The 25,395-nt window shown below is 37.0% G+C and overlaps 2 protein-coding genes across 2 annotated transcripts; both read left to right on the top strand.

Moving 5' to 3' along the window:
* The first annotated feature begins 908 nt into the window (after positions 1-908).
* LOC125854968 (protein NSP-INTERACTING KINASE 3) lies at positions 909-7,492 on the top strand. Its single transcript, XM_049534578.1, has 10 exons — positions 909-1,594; positions 1,668-1,800; positions 1,884-1,955; positions 2,041-2,184; positions 2,275-2,346; positions 2,474-2,533; positions 2,744-2,841; positions 2,974-3,117; positions 3,768-4,109; positions 6,647-7,492. The coding sequence occupies exons 1-10, from the start codon at positions 1,501-1,503 to the stop codon at positions 7,354-7,356; spliced, it is 1,869 nt and encodes a 622-aa protein (XP_049390535.1). The 5' UTR covers positions 909-1,500; the 3' UTR covers positions 7,357-7,492.
* Positions 7,493-14,411: 6,919 nt separating this feature from the next.
* On the top strand, positions 14,412-19,599 carry LOC125856035 (uncharacterized). Its single transcript, XM_049535636.1, has 2 exons — positions 14,412-14,754; positions 19,292-19,599. The coding sequence occupies exons 1-2, from the start codon at positions 14,412-14,414 to the stop codon at positions 19,597-19,599; spliced, it is 651 nt and encodes a 216-aa protein (XP_049391593.1).
* Positions 19,600-25,395: the final 5,796 nt, after the last annotated feature.

The following is a 25,395-nucleotide window of genomic DNA, read 5'->3' as shown; positions in this document are numbered from 1 at the left end:
AATTTTATTTACATATGAAACAAATGGTTAGTAGATATAAATGTGGGGTTGTTTTAACAAAATATAAACTCATGGATCAATTATTGTATTAAAATATCTCAAATCATGATATGAAATCACATGGTGATTCCATATCATGGTTTTTGGAGAATATGATATCACCTCTCATGATATGGAATCATGAGATGAAATCAGCGTAAAATCGCATGTCCAAATGCTGATTTTATCTCACGACACCATATCGTGATATGATATCGCATGGCCAAATGCCTACTAAATGAAAATAGTAGAATATGGGTAAAGGGGAAGAATTTTGAATGTGGAAAACAAATGTGGTGCAAGCTAGCAATGTGGGGTATGTCTGGAAAGAAAAAAAAAAAAAAACTTTAACAGAACAAAATGATTTTAAAAATGTTGAAAAGAAGGAGAAAAAAGTCCAAAAGCCAACAAAGACTAAGACAAGGCAAACACGTGACCTGTCAAAAAGCTTATTTACTGGAGTAGTACATACTCTCTCCGTTAATTATGTGACTTACTTTTTTTTTAGTAAATTAAAAAAAAAAGACATATTTATATTAAGTAATAATTTAACTATAAAATATCGATTTTATTTTTAGTGAAATAATTTACAATCACATAAATTTCTGTCATTTATTTTGGATTACAAATTTTAAAAATATTTCTTTGTTTCTTAAATTTCGTATCGAGTCAAAGTATCTCACATAAAATAAGACGGAGAGAGTAATTTTTTTCCTTTTAGACATGCTCTTCTTCTTTCTCCATTCTCATCAATCCAATGCAATCCCTTCAGTCCAATCACTCAATAGAAAGTTAACTTTGTAAAACCCAATTGCTACTTCGTTTCTTTTCACATACATAATAAATAAAGGGATTCTCTTTTTTTTTTCTTTTAAAAAAACTGACCACATCTCTGTATCTGTGAGTTTTTGGCCTATGTTTTGGCTTTTTCTGTTGTGTTTGTATCTTTGTGGTATATATTACTTATTAATAATAATAGAGGGAGAGGATGTTGATCTTGAAAGGATATGGTGGAGAGTTTCATTGAAGGAGAAAAATAGCTCAAACATAGAATTTGTTGGGATTAGTTCATATTCCAATATTATCAGATCTCAAGGTTACCACCTTAGTCTTTTTTCTTTATCAAGAAGATTCCCTTTTTATTCATTCATTCTAATTATAGATGGATGCCCATTTCTCATAATTGTGTAAAGATAGCAACTTTGGTGTTTTGAAGAAATATTGGAAGATGAAAAGAGCAGGATTTGTGGTTGCTATTGAGTGAAAACAGCATCTATCTTTCTCTCTCTCTTTTTTTTTTTTAGCAAATTGGTTCTGTTCTGATTCTGAGAGTGACCCTTTATGGATGAAGAAGTGGTTTTGATGTAAAGAATGTATTCTTGTTGTCTTAATGTTTTATGGGGACGTTTTGTTAGGCAAGTAATCCATTTTCTGACAAGGTAAATTGTAGAAAAGTAGAGAATGGAGAGAAAGTGGTGTATGTTCTTGTATGTGGTTTTAACATTGATGGAGAGTTGTTATGCTTCTCTTTCCCCTACTGGTATCAACTATGAAGGTAAACTTCTTTCCTACATTTCCTTTCTCTCTTGGGGGTGAAAATCATCTTCATCTCACATAATTATATGCAGTTGTTGCCTTGATTGAAATTAAGAAGGCCTTACATGATCCTTACAATGTTCTTGAGAATTGGGATGTCACTTCTGTTGACCCTTGCAGTTGGAGAATGGTTACTTGTTCAAATGATGGATATGTTTCTTCTCTGTAAGTAGTTGAGCTTCAGTAATTTTCACTCTACATAATCATAACACCTAAAGTAAGCTTTTTTTTTTTTTTCCCTTCATCAGTGGACTACCTAGTCAAAGTTTATCTGGAACCTTGTCACCTGGAATTGGAAACCTCACCAAATTGGAATCAATGTAAGTTCTTCACTGTATTTTTCTCTTAGTACTTCATTTGATTATATGTTAGCTAAATAGTAATACTATTCCCAATTTCGTGTAGATTGCTGCAAAACAATGCTATTTATGGTCCTATTCCTGATGTGGTTGGTAATTTTGAAAAGCTTCAGACACTTGATCTCTCCAACAACAAGTTTGATGGCGAAATACCTGCTTCTTTCGGAGATCTCAAAAATTTGAATTATTTGTGAGTTCAGGAAATTTTTCTTATTTTTCACTGTTTCTTATCAAACTACACTTGAATCTTATTGTGTATCTTCGCTGTTGAGCAAGACAGACGATTAAACAACAATAGCCTCACAGGAACCATTCCTCAATCTCTCTCAAACATTGGAGGCCTCGCTCTCGTGTACGTCTCCATACCCTCCTTTACCATCGAAATTTGTTATGCTTATCCTTATAAGACCGGTCTAAATTACTCTAATGTTCTGTTTCTTCCTCGTACATTTTACTGATTTAGCTGATCTTGATTGTAGGGATGTTTCTTTTAATAATCTAAGTGGTCCATTGCCCAAAATATCTGCAAGAGCTTTCAAGTGAGTCACCTTTTCTTCTTTCAATAGATAATTGCTGCAGTTGAAGTAGTAATTCTCAATATTATTGAAATTGACTGGTTCATGCCTCTGTATATATACTTCTCATTAACAATAATTATGTAGTGCTTCTAGGATAATGGAAAGTATTTATTTTTGATAGATTACTGAACCTTATTATATTGAATTTAAGTTTCTCATCATGATTTTCAGAGTTACTGGAAATCCTTTGATTTGTGGCCAAAGTTCGGGGAACAATTGTTCAGCAGTCTATCCAGAACCGCTGTCCTTCCCGCCAGATAGTTTAGGAGGTCTGCATAACATCACTCACTTTCATTCACCTTCCGTTCCTTTCATTTAAAAATGGAAAATAGTAGAAGACACGGGAGGTTCTGCTATCTCTATTGTTGAAATTGTATTGTCTGTTTTCTTCAATTTCATAGATCAAAGAGCAGGAAGTAAAAACCATCATGTGGCTGTTGCTTTTGGAGCAAGTTTTGGTGCTGCTTTCTTGGTTTTAGTAGTCATAGCACTGGTTCTTTGGTGGCGCTACCGACATAATCAGCAGATCTTCTTTGATGTCAATGGTTAGCTGATTTTCTTTTGCTTTTTATCCATTTAAGATAATTCAATTTCTTTGCTTTTTTGTTTTTTTATTTCTGATTCATTTGGTTATGTACATATTTTCTCGAATGTATTAAACTCCGTAGATTTGTCATTATTTGATTATTTTTTTCAAGTAAGGGTGTTTCAGAGTTTGGTGGCTTGTGGTTTAACTGGTTATCTTAGCTTCTCAATATACATCTTTCAGTTAATCTGACATAGAAAAGGTTTACATTGACATTTGATTGTAAATCTAGTAGTCTAGTATTATGAAGGACCCAAATTTGCAAGTAGTAGATATCTAACAGCAGTTCTACATTTACATCGAGAATATGTTGAATAAAATGCTATAATCTACATCTTGGACTAGATAACTTCCCTGCTTTAGACCAGCTTAATTCATATCCTGACCAGTCTTGTCAGGTGAATCAATTGTTATTTGCTCCCCCTCCCATTGAGAGGAAGTTTTCCCTGACAAACTTATAGGGTAGGGTGGTTGCATATTGTGGACAAATTTTGGGGACTTGTCACTACTCATTCTTTCTCATCCCTTTCCTTGAGCATTAGTATTTTTTGTCCGTCTGTCACCTGCTATTTCTACAGCTGTATCTGAGCAATGATTTCTCAAATGCAGAACAATATGATCCAGAGGTATGCTTGGGTCACTTGAAAAGGTATGTCTTTAAAGAACTGCGAACTGCAACTGATCATTTCAGCTCAAAAAATATTTTGGGTAGCGGAGGATTTGGAGTTGTGTACAAGGGACGCTTAAATAATGGAACTGTCGTGGCTGTCAAAAGATTAAAGGACTACAATGCTGTTGGTGGTGAAATCCAATTTCAGACAGAAGTTGAGTTGATTAGTTTGGCTGTCCATCGAAATCTTCTCCGTCTTTGGGGTTTTTGTTCAACTGAAAGTGAACGGCTTCTTGTTTACCCCTATATGCCAAATGGAAGTGTAGCAGCACGATTAAAAGGTCAGCCTCTTGGCCTGCATGTTTTGTTAGTAATAATTGCTATGCCTCCTAGCTTCAGATCATTCCTCTAACATATATGTTCTGTGAAGTTTGACCTTTTAGGAAGGTGTTTGTTAACTAATTTCAACTGTGTTTACCTTTCTTTTACATTTTTAGGTGCCTGGCCACACCTTTCTAACTCATTATGGGAAGTTAACTAGAAAATACTCTCTTAAAGCTGCACAATTTTCTATTGTAGAAAGTGAGGCTTAACAGACTAACGTATTATCTTACAAGAACGAATCTTGTGAAGAAATGGACATTGGATCTAATTCAAACTTAAAAGTTAGGACGGTCGACGACCGAAGCCATTCATCCTATGTGAAGACTGGTAGAAAAATATAGAGAAAGGAAGAGAGACCTACATATGGTGTTCATTGACCTTGAAAAAGCCTATGACAAAGTACCGAGGAATGTCCTCTGGAGGTGCTTGGAGGCTAAAGGTGTCCCGATGATTTATATTAGGGCGATAAAGGACATGTACGGTGGAGCCAAGACTCGGGTTAGAACGGTTGGAGGTGAATCGGAACATTTCCCAGTTGAGATGGGGTTGCACCAAGGATCAGTCCTTAGCCCTTTTCTATTTGCTTTGGTGATGGATGAGTTGACGCGGTCTATTCAGGAGGAGGTCCCATGGTGTATGTTATTTGCGGATGACATAGTACTGATTGATGAGACGCGGGACAGAGTTAATGCGAGGTTGGAGGTGTGGAGACAAACGCTTGAGTCCAAAGGGTTTAAGTTGAATAGGACCAAAATAGAATATTTGGGGTGCAAATTCAGTGATGCGTTGGATGAGGCAGATGTAGAAGTGAGACTTGCCACACAGAGCATCCCCAAGAAAGAAAGTTTTAAGTATCTTGGGTCTGTAATACAAGGAAGTGGTGACATCGATGATGATGTCACACATCGCATTGGGGTTGCTTGGATGAAATGGAGGCTTGCCTCTGGAGTCTTGTGTGATAAGAAAATTCCACCTAGACTTAAAGGTAAGTTCTACAGAGTGGTAGTTAGACCGGCCTTGTTGTATGGAGCGGAGTGTTGGCCAGTCAAGAACTCTCATGTTCAGAAAATGCAGGTTGCGGAGATGAGGATGTTGAGATGGATGTGTGGACATACTAGGAGTGATAAGATTAGGAATGAAGTTATCCGGGAGAAGGTGGGAGTGGCCTCTGTGGTGGACAAGTTGAGGGAAGCGAGACTGAGATGGTTTGGTCATGTGAAGAGACGGGGCGCAGACGCCCCAGTGAGGAGGTGTGAGGGGCTGGTTGTAGAGGGTACGTGGAGGGGTAGAGGTAGGCCTAAGAAATATTGGGGAGAGGTGATTAGACAGGACTTGGCTCAGCTTCGCATTACCGAAGACATGACTCTAGATAGGAAGGAGTGGAGGTCTCATATTAAAGTTGAAGGTTAGTAGGACTAGCGTGTTGTCTCTCCCTGTGAGGGTAGGGGTTGTTAGCGTGTGTAGTAGTCCTAGTCTTGCACTTGCAGTTCTTGTCTGTGATATCGATAGCCTTTCGTTGTTTATTGCGTTTCACTTCTCTCATTGTTTATTGATGTCATTGTCTTCCTTTGTTGATTGTACATTATCTTTCATATTTGATGGTATGTATATACACTGTCTTTCTCGCCTTTTACTTGGATTTGATGTACCTGAGCTGAGGGTCTCCCGGAAACAGCCTCTCTACCTCGCACGAGGTAGTGGCAAGGTCTGCGTACACTCTACCCTCCCCAGACCTCACCTAGTGGGATTTCACTGGGTATGTTGTTGTTGTTGTTTGTTGAAGGAAGAAAGTGAATTAAAATTAAAACTTCACCATTGCACATGATAAAGCTTTTGAAAAGAGAAAGAAGTTTATTCATCTTATACAACAATTTGCTTCTAAAAAGCATTATGAGAGTTGTCATAATTTATGGCTTAAGGAGATTAAAGTGGGTTTGAACCATTCACGTAGTCCATATTTTACCCATATTTATGTGGATGGATTCCAATCTATCTTCCTTTAACCCTGAAAAGAGCATATGCATCCCGAGCTTTTTACGTTACGCTTCAATAGAACGAATTATCTTTACTTCAATAATTGATATTAGGCCTTTCAGCAGGTTAGTTCACGAATTCTCCTATTTCAGTAAGAGACGTGTTTGTGCCTGCTTTGAAGACAGCCAGTAATTACTAGCACAAGATCCAGTATTTGAAAAGGTTTCATACCCATAAGGGTTCCAAGCTTCAACCCACTGCTCGAGCAACTTGCTATCTATTTTAACTCAATCCACCCAAATCCGGTCCAATGCACCCATTTGCCACCACTATAACTGATACTATCTTTTATTTTTTAGTACAAGCTTTTAATGTTTGACCCATCCTATTTTGTGTCCCTTACCATATTTCTTCTTCTTGAAGTATATGGTAGGCCATCATCAGCGACCACAGTGATGCAGTTTCTTCTGGTGAACATGCCTTCAATTAACCATGTCTTTTGTGGTTCCTAAATTTGCAGATCACATCCATGGCAGGCCAGTTTTGGACTGGTCAAGGCGGAAAGGAATAGCAGTAGGTACAGCAAGAGGGCTAGTATATTTGCATGAACAATGTGACCCCAAAATTATCCATCGTGATGTCAAAGCAGCGAACATTCTGTTGGATGAGGAATTTGAAGCAGTGGTTGGAGATTTTGGGTTAGCAAAGCTCTTGGATCACCGGGATTCTCATGTAACGACTGCTGTCAGGGGCACAGTTGGTCACATTGCTCCAGAATATTTGTCAACGGGTCAATCGTCTGAAAAGACTGATGTGTTTGGGTTTGGAATCTTGCTTCTTGAGCTAATTACAGGTCAGAAGGCTGTGGACTTTGGACGAGGGGCGAACCAGAAAGGTGTTATGCTTGATTGGGTAAAGAAACTTCATGTAGAGAAAAAGCTGAACCTTATGGTGGACAAAGATTTGAAGAACAACTTTGACCGGATTGAACTTGAAGAGATGGTTCAAGTTGCTCTTCTGTGTACCCAATTCATTCCAACTTATCGGCCAAAGATGTCGGAGGTATTAAGGATGTTGGAAGGAGATGGATTAGCTGAAAAATGGGAGGCTTCACAAAAAGTTGAGACACCTAGGTACAGAACATCTGAAAATACACCAAAGAGATATTCTGATTATATAGAAGAATCATCACTAGTAGTCGAAGCAATGGAGCTTTCAGGTCCTAGATGACAACATCTGATTCTATCCTTGAGTTGAAAAATGAGAAATAGCTGTTGGAATGCCTGTATTATTAATCTGTAAAAAAGAACACAAAGCTCATGTATAATTCGATCAACACCTAACTTCATACTTCTCTCCCTCTCAATTTTGTTAAAATGTGCCATTCATTTTTTGAAGATGGGGGCACAAGTCAGCCATCCTCATGTACGGTGGTCTGATTGTCATGGTGGATGAATCATGAATTAAGGTTTTCGGTTTTCTTCTTTTGTTCATGTACTGAAATGTTTAGTCTTGTCATAGTGAAGGGAAAAATGAAAAGAAGAAGAAAGGTAGTAGTAGGTAGGGGTGTCAAAAATGAGATGTTTAATCGGATCATAATTTTATGGGTTGAGCTCAACATAGGGTTTAATCTCTATTTGTTCAAGCTTTAACCCACTTTGAAAGAATCTTCAATTGAGTCTAATTTAATTTTCAATTTAACCTGTTTTATGACTTTTTATTTGCATCGATGTAATGTACCTTTAAAATTATTGTCCGCATAATTTACTTAGACACCACTTGTTCCAATCGAACACCTTTATAAAAACCCTCCTCTTCCTCCTACTAAATTTTAAAGAAAAAATAGCAATTTTTTTTTAATGAAATGCAAACTCTATTTTTAGCAATTTTTTTTTTTGATAAAATGCAAACTCTATTTTTAGCAATTTTTATTTCTTTGATGAAATGCTCTTCTACAACTTTAAAGACAAATCTTTATCAGTAAACTCTTTTGATTTTTTCTGTTTTGACTGGTTATTTGTTTAATTGATATTTTTTCGATAATAATATTGGCACTAAGAATATACCCTATCATGATATATTTCCTCAGATTCAGTTTGTTCTTTAAGCAAAATGAGGAAGAAAAAATAGTGGAACCAAAAGGAAGAACAAGAGATTTTGTAAACTGAAGTGACGAAGACGAAGGTGGGTTTCTCTTTGAAATTAAAATTATTATTGAATTAATTTTTTTTTAGTTATTCTGTTAATGTATAGCAGGAGTCAAAAATATTACAAATTTATTCATTTTTTAAAATTGAAATTCAAATGTGGTTATAAAAGTTAAACAACAATATATTAAAATTATTGAAATTCAGCACATCAAATTGGACAGGTCATGACACAATCCGTTTTTGAGCCCAACCCATTGAAATACAACGTAAACTTGAATTGATCATGACTTAATTTAATTTCTATTTCAATATCTTTAATTTTATTCCAATCCGCCCATTTAACATCTCTAGTAATAGGCAACGGTCCCAAAGGATAAAGAAGTTGGAAGTAGGCATGAAAATTGTGATGGGGTATAAGATAGTTACAGTTCCACTAAATTCTAAGGTATGTATGATGGTCACTCTTCAGCCAACTCAGGTCTTGTCAATTCATAAAATGGACCCACATCACACCATCAAAACAAATTGCTTCACCCTCCAAAAGTTCCAAAATACGTACGACAAGAATAATAATTTTGCGTTTAATTTTATTTCACATTTGGTATAAAGTATTAACTAATTTAAAAATTATTTTATCTAGATGAGATAAAAATAATTTCATCTTATGTATTAAACGAGCCCTTATAAGTTTTACCTGTATTCACCGATAATCTCAAAAAATTAATTATAGAATTTAGAAAAATCATGAATTTCAAAATTTTTTACAACAGGAGTTTGGTGTGTGCGCGTACACCCCTATAAAATTTGGTGACATTTTTACCCTTACCGTCAAAGGATATTTCATCCACATTTATGGTATCCGTAAACACAGATTCTAAGGAAGATAATTAAAAATAAAAAATAGATGATATTGGTATCGTTAAATTACAAAAGAGTAGTGCTAAATTACTACAAAAATATACCCCAAAAATAACCACATATATAAAAAGTCTACTATATACTTATATTAAATTTTGGCTTATTTTCAGCACTATCTCCTTCTTATATGGTTCATTGATTAAAAAAAAATGATTTAGTTTATAAAACAAATATGTTTCACTTAAGTAAAAAAATGTTATACACTTAAGTTAAGAAACAATTATGTAGTCATATTTTTATATATTAATATTTTTTTCATTACTATACACTATAAATTATTTGTTGAATCAATACATTACCCAACCCACCTAACCCACCACCCCATCCCTCCCTAAAACCCATTTTTGTCCAGAACACATGTCACGACTCGAGTCTACACCGTAGATGTGGCCGGCACTAAAGAACCATTGCTGGTCCCCAAGCGAACCCTCATCTTGGTTGACTACAAGCGGACGACTAACTTAAGCATGCAAAAACTTAAAAACGGAACAAAATTCATGAAACTTAAATACAAAGCTTTAACTCAAAAGAAAACTCTGAATAATATAATATATTTAACTCGCTCCAAAATAGGCAACTTAAGTCTTTAAAACATTTAACAAAATAAATGAACAGATTTCTGAAACTCTACTGTCTATCTATGAAGCCTATAAATGACAAGGATGGAAGTCGGAACAAGACCACAACATCCTAACAACTGATATAACTGAAAAGTAAATGAAATCTTCCGAAATCAAGAAGGCTCACCATAGCTAACTCGAACTCTTTGTGGTATCAACGAAACTCTTGTTGACGATCCCGAATACCTGAATATGCATCATGAAAGGATGCATGCCAAATGGCTCAGTACGTGGAATGTACGAGCATGTAAGGGGAATTCTAAATCATAACATAAGCTTGAACTTGATAAAAAATAAATATACTTACCTCTTCTCAACTCACTCAACTCAACTCAACTTAGGAAAAAGATACTCAACTCAAAGATAAAATATTCAACTCAGTGAAATAAGGCTAAACTCAATAATAAGACACTCGACTCTTGGTACTGTAACGACCCTAAAAATAAATAAGTGAAACTAGAGCCTAACGTGTGTGTGTTTGAGTTTGGTGTGAGGTTTGAAGGTGTTTGATGTTGTCCTAAGTCATGGTTGAGGGGCTTAGGGGTTAAACGTCAAGGTACGGATCCCCATGGACCACCCTAGGGGTCCTTGAGGAGAACCCTAAGCCTAACCCCCAAGACCCTTTGAAACCAAAAGAGTTGCCAAAATGTGGTGACCTATGGATGGGGTTCACGCCCCGTAGGTCCATCCACTGTCCGTGGATGGCCTCTACTATCCGTGGTCCACACCTGCAGTTTCTGGTTTGGCTCGGCCAAGTGTAGGGGTCTTTTGGTAATTAGTTAATTAAATTTTTTAAGTGTATGGACGGTTATTTTAGGTGTATTAATATATTTTAAGAGTATTAAAACATTAAAATCCTATTTTAGATTTCATTATTCAAATTCCCCAAATCAAAACCCCTCCCTCTCCAAATATCTTCTCTCTAGAACTCCATTGAAGTCCAAGAGAAAAAGAAGACTTAGGGATTGAAGAGGAAGGAAAATTGAGTGGATTTTCATGGAATTCATCTATTAAGGTATGGTGATCCTTCATCTAGGGTTAGCTTTCACCCTAGAGTCAATTTCAAAGAAGTTTTCAAAGTTTTCAAGTTTATGAAAAACCTAGGGTTTTACTGAATCTCATGGGTTCTTTCATCAAACGTTTACAAATGGTTTCTAATGACAAATTATAATTGTATTAATGTTTAATTGATGATTTATGATGAAAATACTCTATGAACCCATGATTTCTCTCAATTCCTAAATTGTTCCTTTATGAAGTGAGTTTGTTGATCATGAATGAATGTTGATGGATTATGCATAAATTGATTTAGATTGTTGAATTGTATCATTATACATGCCTTAATTGTAGTAAATTGTTGGTGTGTGGGTGACTTTTAATCATGGCCTTGAAAGGGCAAGTTGTGACCTAATTACATGTTGAATTAGAATTGTGCTAGAGATGTTGATCCACTTGAAAAGTGGAGGTGTTTAGTTACTATGTATAATGTGAAGGATATACTTGTGATTTCAATGATAGAATGATGATCTTGTATAGAATGTAAATGTGTTGTTGTTGATGGTATATTCTCAATTAACACTCATGAATGTTGACGATAGAATGTGAAGGATTTCTATAATGTAATGTTGTATCTTGGATTGGTAGACTTAGGTGTCCTCTTATTGATAAATGAAAGCTATGTTGAATGTGATCTCTTGAATTGGTATGCTTAGGCATCCTTTTCTTATATAATGAATGTATCTTGACTTAATGTCTCGAATTGGTAAACCTAATGCTGGTAGCCTCTTCATGAATGAATGATAAAGTATTCTAGGCTAAACCTTGGATTGGTAGACCTAAGGTTGGTGGCCTTTCATGAGGAGTCTAGGTGCTAAGGTGATGTTAAACCTTGAAACGGTATACCTAATGGTGGTGGCCTTTCTTGTGTGAGATGATGAACCTAGAAACCGTAGACCTAACATTGGTGGCTCTTTCTAGGAATATCAATGAGCATTGTTAATATACCTTGAATCGGTAGACCTAATGGTGGTGACCTTTCACGTGTATGTGCTTTGGGTCGATAGGCCTAATGTTGGTGGCCCTTTTAAGTACAATGTTGTAATGTGATTGAAATACTCTATGGGAATGTAGGCTAAGCACCGAGTGGATATGGTAAGATGAAAACTCTCCCAATGTTAGGCTAGGGTTCGAATGAACATCTTCCTATCCCATAACTATGAGCCCACATAGGATATTAACCAGTGGATTTAATTCAATCCAAGCTAATGTTACTAGTCTTCATTAGGCAAGTTGACCACCTTTTACGGTGTGGGATTACACGACACCGGATTCCAAGTCTAGATTGCATGGTCTATGTTGATTAAATACTTATTCCCATAATGTTAGATGTGTATTATGGTTTCTTGAGGAGTTCTATGAAGTGTGGGTGGTAGTATGGGATGCCATCCATGCATTGCACGAGTAGGCTTTGAGAGGGTCATAGTGAGTTCTCTAAGACTTAATGGCTAATGAATGAATGTGTCCTAAATGAAGTTATTAAAGAATGTTGACTCTTAAATGCTTATATGCTTAAATGTAAATATACATGCTATACTTGGATTGTATTATGAGTTTCTTCCTTGTCATGACTTATTTATTGAATATGAATGTGCCTTGTCCAGGGTGACTTCAAAGGAGTATTTAGTGTGAGTAGTAGTATGGGATGCTACTTGTACATTGCACAAGTATGACTGAGAGTTGTCTTAGATGTTGGTCTTAATGTGATGATGTGACTCATGTAATGTTTATGTCTCTTAAATGCTTTATTGTGTAAAGGTGGAAAGGATGAATGTTAAGTTCACTTTTGGTGACCTTAAGGTGGTACCTTAGTGTAGGTGGTGGTATGGGACACTACCCATACGTTGCACAAGGTATAGCTTGAGGGTTAGTTCAGGTGGAGGTTCAAGGTGAAGGTAAAGGTTTATATGTGACTTTGTTCAAATGTGAAAATGTGACTTGTATGTTGGTTGTGACTTATACTATGCCCTTTTTTAAATGTGCATGAAGTTTTTAAAAAATGGTATGAAAACATGACTTTCAAACAAAAATGTCCTTTTTAAGCATGTTTTTGCATGGTCATCATACTTTGTACTTTATGTGCTAACCCATTCTTTTTCTATGTTTTTACTACAAATGTACGTTCTGATTGCATTCTCCCTAGTGAAGCTTGGAATAGAGTTCTTCTAAAACATCTTTTGGTATGTCCTCATAGATCAAGGATAAAGACTTTTATTGTTTCTAGTTCTTTCATGTTTTGAGACTATTGTTAAGACTTCGATTGTAAAGAGCCGCGACCCTATCTTGTTAAAGTTTTGTCTAAGATGGCCATGTGAGACTTTAGTATTCCCCTGCTTTATAAATGAGTTTTTGATTGTTGAATTTAAATAAGTTTTTAAATTCCACACTATTTTCATATACCGAATGTTATGAATGCTAAGTTTCTTGTATTAAACCCCTTCGGGGTCGAGTATGCCGTGTCGCATCCGGGGTCTAGACTCGGGTCATAACAAACTTGGTATCAGAGCATTAGATTTTGGAAATTGTATTTAGGGTTGATGTCTCACAAGCCATGTCTAGTAGAGTTTTGTTCATCGGTGTAAGTCGCGACACATCTATGAGCAAGAGGCTATAATACGTTAGAAAGTTACACTTCTTTCATATTCTTGAAGTCGTGCCCTTAGAATTTAGCTCTATAAGTGTCCTTTTCCTAACCCTTCTCTTGTGTTTACATGATATGAATACAAGGGCTAACCCAAGAAGGATGGAAGAGGAGATTGTGAATGCGAGAGTTCCTCCCCAAGGTCTTCAAGGTGACCAAGTTCCTCAAGGTGACCAAATTCCTCTAGCCAATCAAGGGAATGAAGTTTCGGTGGATCCCCCGACCATGACCAATGAAGAGATTAGGTCGGCTTTTCTAACCCTAGCTCAAGCCATGACGGCTCAAGTTAACCTAGATGTGGGGCGTAAGGTGAATTCTAATGAGAGTACCATGACCTCATGGTTGAGAGACTTTGTGAGGATGAATCCTCCGGTTTTCCTTGGCTCTAAGGTGGGAGAGGATCCCTAAGAATTCTTGGATGAAGTGTATAAGATAGTCAATGCTACAGGAGTGATCTCTATTGAGAAAGAGGAACTTGCCGCTTATCAATTGAAAGATGTCGCCCAAATTTGGTTCACTCAATGGAAAAGCAATAGGCCTATATGAGCGAGGTCTATTGATTGGGAATTGTTTAAGGAAGCTTTCCTTGGTAGGTAGTTTCCCCATGAGAAGAGGGAATGTAAGGTTGAGGAGTGTATAAACCTTAAGCAAGGTAATATGAATGTGGATCAGTATTCGTTGAAACTACCCTTTTGTCTAAGTATGCTCCATCTTTGGTGTCCAATCCTAGGGATGAGATGAGTTGATTTGTTACCGGTATATCCAACCTAGTTAAGGAAGAGTGCCATACTGCGATGCTCCATGATGACATGCACATTTCTAGACTCATGGTGTATGCTCAATCTATTGAGGAGTCCAAACTTAAGAGGAAGGATAAGGAGTTGAAGAGGGGTAGGTCCGATGAGCAAGGTTAACCTAGGTTCAAGAAGAGAGCTCCAAATCAAGATACTTCACGTTGCTCCTAAGGTCAACCAAGAGAGAGGTAGTGGACCTCCATTTGCTAAACCTACTTGTCACAATTGTGAAAAGAAGCATCATGGGAAATTCCTAGTGGGTACTAGTGGGTGCTATGGTTGTGGAAAGCTTGATCACCAAGTGAGAAATTGTCCTACTCTTACGGCAAGAGGAAGGGAGGCTAAACAAGCTTCTCTTAATGGCCCGAATCTTGATGCTCCAAAAATGAACCATTTGTATGCCCTTCAAGCTAACAAGGACAAAGAAGCTAATCCGGATGAAGGTACCAGTAAGTTATAGTTCCTTTTGTTGTGATGAGGTCCTTATGTTGTTTTTCAAGTTAGACTTAGTTGGGTTTTCTCCTAAGTGGTGGGATGGTATGTTGAATAGTAAGTTGTGGTGAGTTATGATATCCTTGTTCTTCTATTCCTATTCAAGCTTGAGACCAAGAATTCCTTGTAGCTCGTTTCATGTTTTGGAGTCATGTGTGAAATGTGTTTCCATGCTCTCCTTATGTTATGCATGTTCTAGTTTAATTCTTGTTTAAATGAGAAAACGAGTTTTCAAAATTGTGTTCCTCATGTTGATATGCATCTATGATGAGTTGCCTAAATATTTCATAAGTTGACTTGTTGAGAATGCTTAAATGTGTTCTTGAAAGAGTTACATAATGTGCCTATTTATGTTATGGTGAGCATGATGTGAGTTGGAGAACGAAGTTCCTCCAATGTAATGAGAAATGTTGAAGTTTTCATGCATAATGAGTTTGTAGAAGTAGTTTCTACTTTCTTGAATTGCATGGAGTTTGTTTGATGTGGAGTTGATGTTTCCTCCTTTGTTTATGCAATTATATTGATGTGTCATGATTGTGGGCTGCTAGTTTTGAGTCGTTAACACCCCTTAATGTGTTTTCAATGTCATTCGAGGACGAATGTTCCTAAGTGGGGGATAATGTAACGACCCTAAAAATGAATAAGTGAAACTAGAGCCTAACGTGCGTGTGTTTAAGTTTGGTGTGAGGTTTGAGGGTGTTTGATGTTGTCCCGAGTCATGGTTGAGGTGTTTAGGGGTTAAACGTCAAGGTACGACTCCCCATGGACCACCCTAGGTCTCCTTGAGGAGGACCCTAAGCCTAAACCTCAAACCTCTTGAAACCAAAAGAGTTGCCAAAATGTGGTGACCTACAGATGAGGTTCACGCCCCGTAGGTCCATCCACTTTCTGTGGATGGCCTCCGTAGGTCGAACCCTGTAGCAGCCTTGAAGACCAAGCCCTAGCTACGAAACAAGGACAGCCAGGACGGTCCGTGGACCCATCTACTGTCCGTGGTCCACACCAGCAGTTTCTGGTTTGGCTCAGCCAAGTGTAGGGGTGTTTTGGTAATTAGTTAATTAAATGTTTTAAGTGTATGGACGGTTATTTTAGGTGTATTAAGATATTTTAAGATTATTAAAACATTAAAACCCTATTTTAGATTTCATTATTCAAATTCCGCAAATCAAAACCCCTCCCTCTCCAAATATCATCTCTCTAGAACTCCATTGAAGACCAAGAGAAAAAGAAGACGTAGGGCTTGAAGAGGAACACTAATTGTGTGAATTTTCGTGGAATTCATCTATTAAGGTATGATGATCCTTCATCTAGTGTTACCTTTCACGCTAGAGTCAATTTCAAAGAAGTTTTCAAAGTTTTCAAGTTTATGAAAAACCTAGGGTTTTACTGAATCTCATGGGTTCTTTCATCAAACATTTTCAAATGGTTTCTAATGTCAAATTATGATTGTATTAATGTTTAATTGATGATTTATGATGAAAATACTCTATGAACCCATGATTTCTCTCAATTCCTAAATTGTTCCTTTATGAAGTGGGTTTGTTGATCATGAATGAATATTGATGGATTGTGCCTAAATTGATTTAGATTGTTGAATTGTATCATTATACATGCCTTAATTATAGTAAATTGTTGGTGTGTGGGTGACTTTTGATCATGGCCTTGAAAGGGCAAGTTGTGACGTAATTACATGTTGAATTAGAATTGTGCTAGAGATGTTGATCCACTTGAAAGGTGCAGGTGTTTAGTTACTATGTATAATGTGAAGGATATACTTGTGATTTCAATGATAGAATGATGGTCTTGTATAGAATGTAAATGTGTTGTTGTTGATTGTACATTCTCAATTAACACTTATGAATGTTGACGATAGAATGTGAAGGATTTCTATAATGTAATGTCGTATCTTGGATTTGTAGACTTAGGTGCCCTCTTCTTGATAAATGAAAGCTATGTTGAATGTGATCTCTTTAAATGGTATGCTTAGACATCCTTTTCTTATATAATGAGTGTATCTTGACTTAATGTCTCAAATTGGTAAACCTAATGTGGGTAGACTCTTCATGAATGAATGATAAAGTATTCTAGGCTAAACCTTGGATTGGTAGACCTAAGGGTGGTGGCCTTTCATGAGGAGTCTAGGTGCTAATGTGATGTTAAACCTTGAAACGGTAGACCTAATGGAGGTGGCCCTTCTATTGTGAGATGATGAACCTAGAAATGGTAGACCTAACGTTGGTGGATCTTTCTAGGAATATCAATGAGCTATCCTTAATATACATTGAATCAGTAGACCTAATAGTGGTGACCTTTCACGTGTATGTGCTTTGGGTCGGTAGTCCTAATGTTGGTAGCCCTCTCAAGTACAATGTTGTAATGTGATTGAAATACTCTATGGGAATGTAGGCTAAGCACCGAGTGGATATGATAAGATGGAAAATCTCCCAACGTTAGGCTAGGGTTCCAATGAACATCTTCCTATCCCATAACTATGTGCCCACATAGGATATTAACCAGTGGATTTAATTCAATCCAAGCTAATGTTACTGGTCTTCCTTAGGCAAGTTGACCACCTTTTACGGTGAGGGGTTACACGACACCGAATTCCAAGTCTAGATTGTATGGTCTATGTCGGTTAAATGCTTATTTCCATCATGTGAGATGTGCATTATGATTTCTTGCGGAGTTCTATGAAGTGTGGGTGGTAGTATGGGATGCCATCCATGCATTGCACGAGTAGGCTTTGATAGGGTCATAGTGAGTTCTCTAAGACTTAATGGCTAATTAATGAATGTGTCCTAAATGAAGTTATTAAAGAATGTTGACTCTTAAACGCTTATATGCTTATATGTAAAGATGCATGCTATACTTGGATTGTATTATGGGTTACTTCCTTGTCATGACTTATTTAGTGTATATGACTGTGGCTTGTCTAGGGTGACTTCAAAGGAGTATTTAGTGTGAGTATTAGTATGGGATGCTACTTGTACATTGCACAAGTATGACTTAGTGTTGTCTTAGATGTTGGTCTTAAAGTGATGATGTGACTCATGTAATGTTTATGTCTCTTAAATGCTTTATTGTGTAAAGGTGGAAATGATCAATGTTAAGTTCACTTTTGGTGACCTTAAGGTGGTACCTTAGTGTGGGTGGTGGTATGGGACGCTACCCATACGTTGCACAAGGTATAGCTTGAGGGTTAGTTGAGGTGGAGGCTCAAGGTGGATGTAAAGGTTTATACGTGACTTTGTTCAAATGTGAAAATGTGAGTTGTATGTTGGTTGTGACTTATACTATGCCCTTTTTTTTTGAATGTTCATGAAGTTTTACAAAAATGGTATGAAAGCATGACTTTCAAACGAAAATGTCCTTTTTAAGGATTTTTTTGCATGGTCATCATACTTAGTACTTTATGTGCTAAACCATTCTTTTTCTATGTTTTTACTACAAGTGTACGTTCTGATTGCATTCTATCTAGTGAAGCTTGGAATAGAGTTCTTCCAAGACATCTTTTGGTATGTCCTCATAGATCGAGGACAAACACTTCTATTGTTTCTAGTTCTTTCATGTTTTGAGACTATTGTTAAGACTTCGATTGTAAAGGACCGTGACCCTATCTTTGTTTAAATTTTGTCTATGATGGCCATGTGAGACTTTAGTATTCCGCTGCTTTATAAATGAGTTTTTGATTGTTGAATTTAAATAAGTTTTTAAATTCCGCACTCTTTTCGTATCTCGAATGTTATGAATGCTAAGAGACTTGTATTTGAACCCTTTGGGATCGAGTACACCGTGTCGCATCCGGGGTGTAGACTCGAGTCGTGACAAACTTGGTATCAGAGCATAAGATTTCTGAAATTGTCTTTAGGGTTGATGTCTCACAAGCCACGTCTAGTAGAGTTTTGTTCATCGGTGTGAGTCGCGACACATCTATGACCAAGAGGCTATAGGATGTTAGAATTAATGGATGAAGTGTATAATATAGTCAATGCTACGAGAGTGACCACTATTGAGAAAGAGGAACTTGCCGCTTATCAATTGAAAGATGTCGCCCAAATTTGGTTCACTCAATGGAAAAGCAATAGGACTATAGCAGCGAGGTCTATTGATTGGGAATTGTTTAAGGAAGCTTTCCTTGGTAGGTAGTTTCCCCATGAGAAGAGGGAATGTAAGGTTGAGGAGTGTATAAACCTTAGGCAAGGTAATATTAATGTGGATGAGTATTCCTTGAAACTACCCTTTTGTCTAAGTATGCTCCATCTTTGGTGTCCAATCCTAGGGATGAGCTGAGTCGATTTGTTACCGGTATATCTGACCTAGTTAAGGAAGAGTGCCATACGATGATGCTCCATGATGACGTGAACATTTCTAGACTCATGGTGTATGCTCAATCTATTGAAGAGTCCAAACCTAAGAAGAAGGATAGGGAGTTTAAGAGGGGTAGGTCCGATGAGCAAGGTTAACCTAGGTTCAAGAAGAGAGCTCCAAATCAAGATTCTTCAAGTGCTCCTAAGGCCAACCAAGAGAGAGGTAGTGGACCTCCATTTGCTAAACCTACTTGTCACAATTGTGGAAAGAAGAATCATAGGAAAGTCCTAGTTGGTACTAGTGGGTGCTATGGTTGTGGAAAGCTTGATCACCAAGTGAGAAATTGTCCTACTCTTACGGCAAGAGGAAGGGAGGCTAAACTAGCTTCTCTTAATGGCCCGAATCTTGATGCTCCAAAAATGAACCATTTGTATGCCCTTCAAGCTAACAAGGACAAAGAAGCTAATCCAGATGAAGGTACCAGTAAGTTATAGTTTCTTTTGTTGTGATGAGGTCCTTATGTTGTTTTTCAAGTTAGCCTTAGTTGGGTTTTCTCCTAAGTGGTGGGATGGTATGTTGAATAGTAGGTTGTGGTGAGTTATGATATCCTTATCACTTTCTACAATTCCTATTCAAGCTTGAGACCAAGAATTCCTTGTAGCTCGTTTCATGTGTTGGAGTCATGTGTGAAATGTGTTTCCGTGCTCTCCTTATGTTATGCATGTTCTAGTTTAATTCTTGTTTAAATGAGAAAACGAGTTTTCAAAATTGTGTTCCTCATGTTGATATGCATCTATGATGAGTTGCCTAAATATTTCATGAGTTGACTTGTTGAGCACGCTTAAATGTATTCTTGGAAGAGTTGCATAATGTGCCTATTGATGTTATGGTGAGCATGATGTGAGTTGGAGAACGAAGTTCGTCCAATGTAATGAGGAATGTTGAAGTTTTCATGCATAATGAGTTTGTAGAAGTAGTTTCTACTTTCTTGAATTGCATGTAGTTTGTTTGATGTGGAGTTGATGTTTCCTCCTATGTTTATGCAATTATATTGATGTGTCATGATTGTGGGCTTGTAGTTTTGAGTCGTTTACCCCCCTTAATGTGTTTTTAGTGTCATTCGAGGACGAATGTTCCTAAGTGAGGGATAATGTAATGATCCTAAAAATGAATAAGTGAAATTAGAGCCTAACGTGTGTGTGGTTGAGTTTGGTGTGAGGTTTGAGGGTGTTTGATGTTGTCCCGAGTCATGGTTAATGGGTTTATGGGTTAAACGTCAAGGTATGACTCCCCATGGACCACCCTAGGTGTCCTTGAGGAGGACCCTAAGCCTAACCCCCAAGACCTCTTGAAACCGAAAGAGTTGCCAAAATATGGTGACCTACGGATGATGTTTCGTAGGTCCATCCATTGTCTGTGGATGGCCTCCATAGGCCAAACCTTGCAGCAGCGTTGAAGACCAAGCCCTAGCTACGAAAGAAGGACAGCTAGGACGGTCCGTGGACCTGTCTACTGTCCGTGGATTGGGTCCGTGGTCCACACCTGCAGTTTCTGGTTTGGCTCGTCCAAGTGTAGGGGTCTTTTGGTAATTAGTTAATTAAATGTTTTAAGTGTATGGACGGTTATTTTAGGTGTATTGAGATATTTTAAGAGTATTAAAACATTAAAACCCTATTTTAGATTTCATTATTCAAATTCCGCAAATCAAAACCCCTCCCTCTCCAAATATCTTCTCTCTAGAAATCCATTGAAGAACAAGAGAAAAAGAAGACTTAGGGCTTGAAGAGGAAGGCTAATTGAGTGGATTTTCGTGGAATTCATCTATTAAGGTATGGTGATCCTTCATCTGGTGTTAGCTTTCACCCTAGTGTCAATTTCAAAGAAGTTTTCAAAGTTTTCAAGTTGATGAAAATCTGGGGTTTTACTCAATCTCTTGGGTTCTTTCATCAAACATTTTCAAATAGTTTCTAATGACAAAATATGATTGTATTAATGTTTAATTGATGATTTATGATGAAAATACTCTATGAACCCATAATTTCTCTCAATTTCTAAATTGTTCCTTTATGAAGTGGGTTTGTTGATCATGAATGAATGTTGATGGATTATGCATAAATTAATTTAGATTGTTGAATTGTATCATTATAAATCCCTTAATTGTAGTAAATTGTTGGTGTGTGGGTGACTTTTGATCATGGCCTTGAAAGGGCAAGTTGTGACCTAATTACATGTTGAATTAGAATTGTGCTAGAGATGTTGATCCACTTGAAAGGTGGAGGTGTTTAGTTAATCTGTGTATATAAAAATACAAATATATCTGTGAGAGTTTCTCTAATCGACAACCATCACTTAAGAGCTTAAGTGGTGATACAACATTTTGTCGCACGCTGCTAGGGCCGTCCTATACCTTGCTAAGGGTATAGAACCTGACTTCTAAATGGATCCACTAGTCTATGATAAAAAGCACTAAAGAATCATCTAAAAATTATGTCCCTTTTCTACCCTTGGTGGCTACATGGTTTATGGGGGCTGTGAGATGTCTGAACTCTCCCTTATATTGGTGCTTAATACTACTCCCAAAATATGATCTTATGTTTAAAAACATATTTGTTTCTGTGATTTGTGATAATTGCTCAAAAACTTAGCTCAAAGGTTATCTTAGAAATCAAGGTTTCCTCTCTTGCTCAATTGTGAAAGCATTTACTCTTTTCTGAAAACTAGCTCAAAGGCTCTTTGGAAATCAAGGTTTCCTTTTCTTGTTTAAATGTGAAAACATTTTCTCTTTGGGAATACTTAGTTCCCATATAATCTTTTGAAGAAACTGAACTTCACTTTTACTCTTACTCAACTCAATGCTCAAGTCTTAAAACAAAGTTAAAACGTTTGTATAAGACTTCTTAAAATATGAATCATGCCGAATTATGGACGTGAATGACTCAATGCAAGGTTTTCAATAACCATAGATAGAACTCAACTTGGAACTCAAAAACTTCAATGATACTACTCATTTCAAGAATTCTGAACACAGAGGGTTCATGCAGAATTATGAGCATGAACTACTCAACTCAAGGACTCAAGGATACTTCTCATCTCAAGAGTGCTCGACTTATAGGGTTCATGCGGAATTATGGGTACGAACAATTCAACTCAAAGAATTTATGGGTAACATGTAATAGTCCCATGATTAGAAGTATAATCTCAAAGGGGATTAGGAACTCAATAATCAAGACTTAGAACTTGGAGATTCTACTCTTCTCAATGATACTCAATTTATGGAATTCATGCGGAAGTAATGGGCATGAACGACTCGACTCAAGGGACAAAATATCAATAAGGAACTCATGTATATGACTCTTCTAATTCTCTTACTTACTTCCTCTAAACTTAGTTCAGATCAAAAGTTGATCTCAAAGGATTCACAATTGAACTCAAAGGCTTTTTTGAACTCTACTCTTTAACTCTCTCTTGAATGTAAATTATGAATTCAAGAATTATGCATCATGATATGGAGGATCTATGTGATAGTGTAGAGTCATAAATACATTCTCCTCACTCTCATGCTCAGTTACTTGAGTCTTGAAACAAGTTATTAGAAACTGTAAAAGACTCCTCAAAAGGACTCAATGGGACTCTCTCAAAATGTTCGGAAGAACTCTCAAAACTTAACTCTTAACTTTACCTTGAATTTAAATTATTAATTCATGGTTATGATTCATGTTATGAATGATTTCTAAGTATTTAGAAGTAGTTTAGAGTGATTAGAATAAAAGGGAGTGAAGGTATACTTAAAAGGGGCTCAGACGGGACAACCGCGTTCCTGGCACAGGGCGCCATCCCCTTACTTCAGAGACTGCTTATGGGTGCACTGTAGGGGCACCTTGCCAGCCCCTTGGGCGCACCACCCCAGAATCTCCGCAGGCCAAGTTCGATGAATTTTGCCTCTCGTTTTCTGATCCTAAATCGCTTTTAATCGATTTCTTTTCTCAAGTTTTCCTTAGATTCAATTACCCAGCCTAAGTACATACTAATCCACTCAATAAAACACTCAAAACAATCACTTTCATCTCAAGAAATCATCAAAACCCCAACAAAATAAGATTTAGAATGAGCTTCAAGAGCACCTATCAAGAACTTAAATGCTTCAACTTTTGAGAGTGAAATTACGCTGAGAATAACATGTTTGGCATGTGGGTAAACAAACCCAACACTATTGAAGCTTACATAGCTCTTAGGGATTAAACCCATGGCAAAAATCCGCAACAAAATGCAAGACTCTCGACGAACGCTTTGATCTTCTCCTCTTTTCTCTTCTTTTCTCTTCTTGAACTCTCAACTAAAACCCTAGGCGTATATTGGGATTATGAAACTGAAACTAATAGGATTAGACCCTTAAAATCTTACTAAAAATGAATTAATTCTGATTGGGTAAGAAAAGACCAAAATACCCCTCTAAAATCCGGTTTTGACTTTTCTTATCTAGACAACCCAATTTTGAATTGATATATCTCCCTCATACGAACTCGAAACTTAGAAAACTCAGTGGCGTTGGAAATATAATTCAATGACATTTGCTACGGTATCTAGTAGCACACCTAACTCATCCTGAGATAGGATTTATGATCGTTTGAAGTCGACCCAAAACTCATACTTAACTTAACTTGCAAAATTTCAGATTTTGCTATTTTCAATTTAGTTCTTTTTGGAACTCAAGGTGCTACATCTAGTGACCGTAACACTCAAGAAATTTTAATTTCCTCGGTAAAAGCCTACTCATAACAAAGGATGGTTCTGATATACCGTGAGTTTACGGTATTTCTAATACATTTCACTTACAAGTTGTGTGTGTCTAGGGCCTTTTTATATTGGTTTTTATGTATTTTATCATGTTTTGCAGGAAAGGTGTTCAGGCGCGGAAGTTTAGAGACAGCTGAAGGAAATGCAAAAAAAGACATCCACGGAGGTCATCTACGGACCGTAGGTCCATTCACGGTCCGTAGGTGATGACCGTAGATCAGCAGGAATGTGTTGAGGACAAATCAGGGAAATCTGACCAAGTGTGGAACCACGGTGCCCATTGACGGTCCGTAGATTGATCTACGGACCGTACTGTTGATCCGTAGAGTGAGACTGCGAGGGTTCCAGTACCTGATTTTTGAAGATGCTAAGTATGGAGCTACGGAAGGGATTGACGGACCGTAGGTCGATCTACGGTCCGTGCTGCTGGTCCGTCGTTTGCTTCAGAGAAGCTGATTGTTGGATGCTGAAATATTTTCTAAGTCCCGAGTGACGGAAGGGACTTACGGACCGTAGATCAATCGACGGTCCGTAAGTCAGTCTCGTGGATCGAAGACGCGTACCTGAACAAAACTTTCCTTAATTTGTTTCCTTTTTTATTTAGGATTTGTTTTCTATAAATAGGACATGTAAACCTCGTTTTTGGGGGTTAGACACTATTATTCTATTTTTGCTTTGTAACTTTGGAGATTAATTTGCAACCCTAGCAATTATTGATTTCCCAAGTTCGTTTTGAAGATTTTGGCTTTGCAATTCAAGTTAATTTTCTGGGTTTATTATTCTCTTTACGTAAGTTCATGATTTCTCCATCTACAATTATGAATTGTGTTCTTGCTAATATGAGTAACTAAATCCACAACTAGGGTTGTGGGAACCATGATCGATTAACAAAGTATGAATAGTAAATAAGCAATTCTTGACTAGTATTTTGCATGCATTGATAATTCTTTCGTTTAGAAGTCTTTTTAACGGTGGCCAACGTTAGAACTCGCCTTGTTACTACTTGCCGGACCAAGGAGGTAATTAACAAGAAAAGAATTATCAACATAGATTTAGTGTGATACTATCTAATAGGCTAGTGTCGATTGGTGCGAAGTAATAACTAAGCCAAACATCGATTATGATGTCTAATATGAGGTAAAGGTAAGGGTTAGTAAATTATACACACGTAGCCGGACCAAGGTGCGGGGTGAAATTCTCTAGATGCCGGACCAAGGATTTAGAGATACCTAACTTATCACTTTGCATGTAATACACTAGAAGAAGATTGCTATTACTAGGATTACTGCGTTATGAGATTATGGGGAACACGTATACCCTAGTTATTTCTCTTATCTTGATAACAACCAAAGTTGAATTTAATTATTGATTACAATATTTCGTATTACTATTTATTTTACACAAGCACAACCCCCATTTTTATTACCTGTTTCTGAAAATAATTTGACTAATCGAATATAATTGTCGGTTAAAAGTAAAGTCTAAACCATTTTCCT

This window comes from Solanum stenotomum, chromosome 2 (genome assembly GCF_019186545.1).
Source record: "Solanum stenotomum isolate F172 chromosome 2, ASM1918654v1, whole genome shotgun sequence".
NCBI classification, from domain to species: domain Eukaryota; kingdom Viridiplantae; phylum Streptophyta; class Magnoliopsida; order Solanales; family Solanaceae; genus Solanum; species Solanum stenotomum.
Note: the sequence above shows the minus strand (reverse complement) of the source record. Positions and strands in the feature narration are given on the sequence as shown.